Source organism: Oryzias latipes, chromosome 15, assembly GCF_002234675.1.
Source record: "Oryzias latipes chromosome 15, ASM223467v1".
Taxonomy (NCBI): Eukaryota; Metazoa; Chordata; class Actinopteri; order Beloniformes; family Adrianichthyidae; genus Oryzias; species Oryzias latipes.
The window spans coordinates 1,647,499-1,653,498 of NC_019873.2; the positions used below are offsets into that span (position 1 = coordinate 1,647,499).

The following is a 6,000-nucleotide window of genomic DNA, read 5'->3' on the forward strand; positions in this document are numbered from 1 at the left end:
TATTCATTCATACTTGGTGATGGTAACTACTGATGTACCTCAGCTGCCCTGGGGCAGACTGACAGAGGCGTGGCTGCCACTTCCCTCCTACAGCCCCCCCATCACCGGGACATTCACACACATTCACACACGGGTGGAGCCACACTGGAGGTGAGGTGAGGTGAGGTGAGGTGTCTTGCCCAAAGTGTTTATTCATTCAAGTAAAGGAAATCAAACTCCACTCAGACAGCAACACTTTTTAATTGTTTGCTTGTCCGTGCGACCCCCCCCCCCGTGCACCACATTCCCAGGCGCTTCCATCTTTAACAGAAAATAATCCAGACTCATCTGAGGAGGGCAAACAGCAGCCCCCTCCAACCCCCCCGTCTCCAAACAAAAAGCGTAGACCTCAAACTTTGTGGGGGTGCAGAGGTCACTCTCAGAACCGCTCCTGCTTTTGGGTCCAACAATGAACAAGAACCCTCCCAGAAGGAGGTGCTTTAGCAGGCAGAGAATTTACACCCCCCACCCCCACCCCCTTCACCTATCCTTCACAGCGTCATCAGTCAAGGTGAGAGGATGGGGGCTCTCTTTGTCCCCCTCAGCTGTTGTAGTGTTTGCCCTGATTGAAACCGGCCTGGTTAAACTGTTGCCCCCCATGCTGAAAAAACTGTTCAAATTGACCCCCTTGACTGAAACCGGAGCCTCCTCTGCCCCCCCAACCACCACTTTGGCCTCCTCTGCCTCCTCTTCCACGTCCCCCTCGCCCTCCACGGCCCCCACCACGTTCCTGTTGCCAGCTTCCATCCTGGTGATAGTTGTCATGGTAACTGCCTCCTCTTCCGTGGTAACCAGGATCCTGGAAGGCCCCCTGTCCACCCCCCCCAGCTCCGTAGCTTCCTCTTCCCCCCGCATCATGATACCCGCCCCTTCCCCCTCCACTTCCCTCCCCCCAGCTGCCCTGCACTCTGCCCCCTCTACCTCCTCCTCCTCTGCCAACCCTGTCTTCATGGCCCCCTCCTGCTCTTTCATAGCCCCCTCTGCTGCCTCCGTGCCCACTCCCATAGTGTCCTCCGCCCTGGGGTGCATCTTGACGCTTCTGCCAGGAGGGCATCTCTGGGGGCGGGGGCTCAATCTCACAGGGTCTGCCCCCCCTGTCTGGCACTCGTCCCATCAGAACCTGGGGAGGGGAGGGGAGGGGTGGAGATGAAAGACAGTGACAAATGCTGTCAAGACTCCAGAAGAAGCTGTGGATCCAGCTGAGAGAATAAAACATTTAGGTGGGAGCTCTAGAGAAAGGTTAACCCCCCCCCGTTTTACAGGAGGAGTACTACCCCACCTTGTTGATCGCACAGGCCGTCTTCTCCCGGATCTTCCCACTGCTCGTTCTCAGGATCTTGGAGAAGTCCTGCCGCGCAGCCAGAAGATGAGCAACGGAGACGCTGCTCCTGACGGCGAGTACCGAGCGCAGCGGCTGGTACACCTGCCCCAGCTTCTCCGCCCGCACCTGCAGACACCACAGACAGCATGCAGGAGTTCTCTCCCCTTCAGGTTCAGAAAGCCTACCAGCAAATGCTTGACTATCAAGCTGCGTTCACACCAGCATCGGCAACGCGCATTCAAGCCGCCACTTCCCGTCAAAGTCCATGTAAACGCACGTGTCAGCGTGTTTCAGGCCTCCACATTCCAAACTCTCACGTTCACATGCAGTGAAGCAAGTTTTTAAAATCAGTTTTTGGGCTCTACGTACAAAACGCGTGGCCATTCAACACGTGTTGTTCCCAGCCAGAATCTTATGTCACTATGTCTTTCATCTCTTGGAATAGAGCTGTGAAAAGACTCAGGAGGTTTGCACCCCTCTATTTCACACCGCGCCTCTTCCAGCTGTGAGCAGATGCGGTGGTGTTGGGTGGTGACGGACCAGTGTGAAGCCCGCGTGCTAAACGTGGTCATAGAACACGTATGGAAGGAGGCCCGGCGCTCTGACAGGTCTGCCTCTAGGAACCCAGAGTGGGTGAATGAAAACCAAGACAAGAGGATTTTAGAAAACTTACTATTATGATTGTATTGACAAATATTGACAGGACAAAAACAAAGAACATAAACAAGTCTGTCCGTGTCAAGGAGCGTGGGGCTTGGATGTGTCATTTTTTTATCCTTGCACATTGTTTTTTATTCTGTTATTTGTCTGTAAAGTCTGCCCACTTCAGACAGAACTGATCAGAACGTCACATTGTTCCATAATGACAGTAAAGGCTTTCTGTTCTATTCTATTGGGGCTTTGTGTGGGCCGGTACCTTTGCTTTGTCGGACCAGCCGAAGGACTGCACCGTCACGTCCAGACGCTTCAGCAGCGTCTTCCTCCGCACCTCGTACTCGTTCACCAGCGTCTGGTTTATGGCCTCAATCTTTTCCTGAAAGAGCACAGAGCGGTTCACACGGGGAGGGAGCACGGCCCCCACGCTGAGGCGTCGCCTTGTTTACCAAGTGCACAGGTCCAAGCGGTCTCTTCAGCAGCGGCTCCCCCACGTGACCGGCCGGCACCCGACTCAGGGCTTCCTTCAGCTGGAAGAACAATGAAATGTCATTGTGGGTCACTGATGGTCAAATGTTCACACACAAAAAAAATCGCAGGAGGACAAGGTGCCGCGGGAGGACAAGGTGCCGCGGGAGGACAAGGTGCCGGAAGTCAGGCAGGGGAGGACATTTCTGTCAAACAGGTCCAGTTTGTCCTGCAGGATCACTTCTCCAGGCCATGACTGAGGACCATGTTGTGTTTGGATCAAGTCAACTTGAACAGAAATCATGCAACAGCTGGACTGACCTTCTTCTCAATGCCGGTGAAAAACTGGAACATGGTGATGTTGGCTGGAGGTTTGGACATGCTCAGGGCCACGCAGATCCCCTTCAGCTCCTGGAAGACGGGGCTGCCAGCCTCCTGGGCCTTCTTCTGAGGCTTGTTCACCAGGATCATCCTGGAGGCCTCCAGCTCTGACACCAGGAAAGCTGCAGCACAGAGAAGAAGGGCTTCAGGAAGCTGAGGGACTCAGCCTGAAGCAGGAAATGACAGAAGTCTGGCAGGTCATGTTGATTCTCACTGACAAGATGGAACCTTGTGTGTTTCAGTGCTTCACGTGTGCATCCACAGACTCTTCTACCTTCATTTACAAGGTACTTTTATGGGTTTAATGTTTCACGTTCTCCCTCCTCTGAAGACACTTTTAGATCTGAACAGCTTCATTTTCAGGTTTGGTACGGTTGATGGTTGACTGGTGACTGTAAATAGTCTGCTAGGTGGGAATGAGTGTGGTTGTATCTTTGTGATGGACTGATTCTGCCAGCGTGTAGCCCGCCTTCACCCCACAGTGACTGGGTTAGGCTCCAGAACCACATGACCGCAAAAATGAACGACTGCATGGAGGACTTCCACAGACGGTGAGCTTCAGGTCTGTTTCCAGCCAACACACCGACAGGAAAACAGGCTTTCTGGAAGCGTGGGCCAGCTGGGAACTTCACAGAGCCAGTTCATGTTTGGCTTTTAGGAGGTTAAGGAGCTCCACAGTAGAACCGGACCCTTGAGGGACAATGCCTGAAAGGGGGGGGTGCTGGAACGTACTTAGCAACAGCAGACAGTGGCTCCTGCTGAGGAACCTCTGCGTGACGTCTACAGCGGTGAGGGCGGGGTAGGGACAGGCCAGCTCGGACAGAAGACCGCTCATCTCCAGCTGGAAGCTGTCTGCCTCGGTAGGACCTGCGGCGCAAAGGGACAGCAGAGCCGTGTGACACAAACAGGAAGTGGATCTGCTCTGTAACAGGGACAAGTGGCTGGTCACAGGTCAATCGTCTCACAGTTGGTGGCGTGGACGTTCTCCTCCAACCTGCAGTAAAGTCGGAGCTCCGACACGATCCAGGCACAGACCTTGGTGAACTCTGGGGAAGCGGCCCCCCCGCAGACAGCTCTATCCAGGGTTCCTTCATCCAGCAGTGGACCCTGGTACCTGCAGGAACCACACTCGTGAACACGGCCCCTCCCAGCAGACTGCAGCTCTGATTGACTGTATGGGAGAACTGGACCGAGTGATGGAAAACCGCCTACCAGCTCCAACCAAATCAAGTTCATTCAGTCGCCATTTTTCCACAAAATGGACGCCACCATTTGGAACCAGAGGTCAGTAAACAGTGATTGGTCCGAGTCAGTATGCATCAATGTTTCTATGGCAACTACTCTAGCCAATCAGGAGTGAGCTTGTTGGAAGGCGACACCCATTCCACTGAGAGTGGGCTTGGGAGAATCTGGGAAACGTTTTGAACATATGAGGCGGGGCCAGGCGGGCCCCAAATGCTTTAACTGAGGCATCTGATTGGTCAGTTTATAACTTGAATAACTTGCAATAAAGAAATAATATCATCAAAAAAATTGGGGTATTGGCTTCTTCCTGTTTGGAACGCCAGGGGGGAGGGAGTCGCTCAGTCCAGTTCTACTATACAGTCAATGGTCCTGAGACCCAAAGAACAGGGATGAAGGATTTAACCCCATGAGTCGTCCTTCAGGGGGGACAAAAATGAAGTCTACTCTTCCTGGACAGGGGGAGAGTGAAAACCAAATTCAGACTGTTCATCTAATGATCACTTCTCCACAAAAAATAGTGTTCTTCTGTAAAGGAAAACAAGAATCTGAATTCTGGCATCAAACACAAACTGAAAGACATTTTTAGATAAAGAAACATTATTACTTTAGAGTCCCACTCCAATCATATTTTGATCTATTTTCAAGGCGTTCCCATTGGTCTTTTCATTCTGATTTTGCCATTTTAAGCCCCCATCTAAAAACCCGAGTCGTTTAATAGGCTGTGTCCGAATTCCCACCCTAACCCCTATATAGTGAGTTTGTCATTTGCATTGCTGTACGAATCTACAATTCCAAACTCCAGAGCCCTAGAAATCTCCCAGGAGTCTCTGCAAGAACCAGTGTGCATCGATGCTCACTAGATGGACGAATACAGACCACAATGCATTGTGTCGGAACTATTTTTGCCAAAGAAAAGGATTTTTTTTTCAAATAAACCATCAACGTTTTCATCTTCAGAAGACAGTGGACTCATAAATGATCGTCGCAAATCGCTCATATTAATTATGTTTTAACTTTGTATAATTGATGACGTCATATGTTTACATAAAAAAAATAGTGAGTGTTGTGTCTGAATTGGTTCTGAAACTCAGAGTACCACATAGTGCTGTACTATCTAGGTTTTCAGTAGTTAGGGTGGGAATTCGGACAGAGCCGTAGTTTCTGCAGAGCGGCAGGAGTTCATCAGAAATTCCCTCTGAGTTGTGGGTCGGACTGTTGGTGAGGAAGGAAATCTCTGCTGACTCTCCCACTAGCTTACAGCCCAACCTGACATTAGTGGTGCAACAAAAATAGTGATCAATAGTGGAGCAATCCATCTGTAAACACCACCATTATGATTGGAGTGGATCTTTAAAGTGTTTAAAGTATTTAATGTTTGATTTTCTCCTCGATATGATTTACATTGTTTTTTAAAGCAGCAGTTTGCCACGCCCCTGCTGCTGCTGCGTCATCCTTTCTGTAAACTAAGGATCATCAGAAAGAAATCGTGAACTTGTGCACACAGAACCAGACTCCGTGCGTCGGTTCCGGGTCAGGCTCCTGCCTGCGTCATCACGCTCGTGCTGACACGTTATACCCGAACCGGTCTGACACCGGTCCGGAGCTAACGGCTACTAGACCCGCCGCTTGTTCAGCTTCGGGGTCACGTTTGCTGTGCTGAGCGTGCTCACATGCAGCCGGGACCGGAAGTGCTCGTTTCCCTGCTCAACGTGAAACGAACCGCGAGACTCACCCCAAGTCCTCCAGAGACAGAAGCAAGTCGTTCTCCATCAGGCTGAATTCTGCCGAAGAACCGAACCGAGCAGCACCGCAGCACAGCTGCTTTTACCGGGACCTCCGCTCCTTTGGACTCGGTGTAAAGCTGCTACCACGGCGTCGTTACTGCCCCCTGC

General features: G+C 51.5%; 1 protein-coding gene across 2 annotated transcripts; it reads right to left on the reverse strand.

Annotated features, from left to right (window-relative positions):
- Positions 1–221: 221 nt before the first annotated feature.
- Positions 222–6,000, reverse strand: fam98a (family with sequence similarity 98 member A). Of its 2 annotated transcripts, none has more exons than XM_023963597.1 (8): positions 5,841–6,000; positions 3,829–3,977; positions 3,596–3,730; positions 2,804–2,985; positions 2,464–2,544; positions 2,277–2,393; positions 1,319–1,486; positions 222–1,159 (listed from the first exon to the last, which is right to left on the reverse strand). In XM_023963597.1, exons 1-8 carry the CDS (start codon positions 5,876–5,878, stop codon positions 581–583), a joined length of 1,449 nt encoding a protein of 482 aa, XP_023819365.1. In that variant the 5' UTR covers positions 5,879–6,000; the 3' UTR covers positions 222–580. The 2 variants fall into 2 exon arrangements, with proteins under 2 accessions (XP_023819365.1, XP_023819366.1); XM_023963598.1 differs by having other exon boundaries at positions 3,858–3,977; positions 5,841–5,978.

Bases quoted from the DNA above. Each gene is read 5' to 3' on its own strand.
- fam98a (XM_023963597.1), bottom strand. From the start codon at position 5,878: ATGGAGAACGACTTGCTTCTGTCTCTGGAGGACTTGGG. The intron at 3,978-5,840 runs GTGAGTCTCGCG...TGGTTCCTGCAG, and splicing joins CTGTCTCTGGAGGACTTGGG to GTACCAGGGTCCACTGCTGG. The intron at 2,394-2,463 runs GTAAACAAGGCG...GTGCTCTTTCAG, and splicing joins CGCTTGGACCTGTGCACTTG to GAAAAGATTGAGGCCATAAA.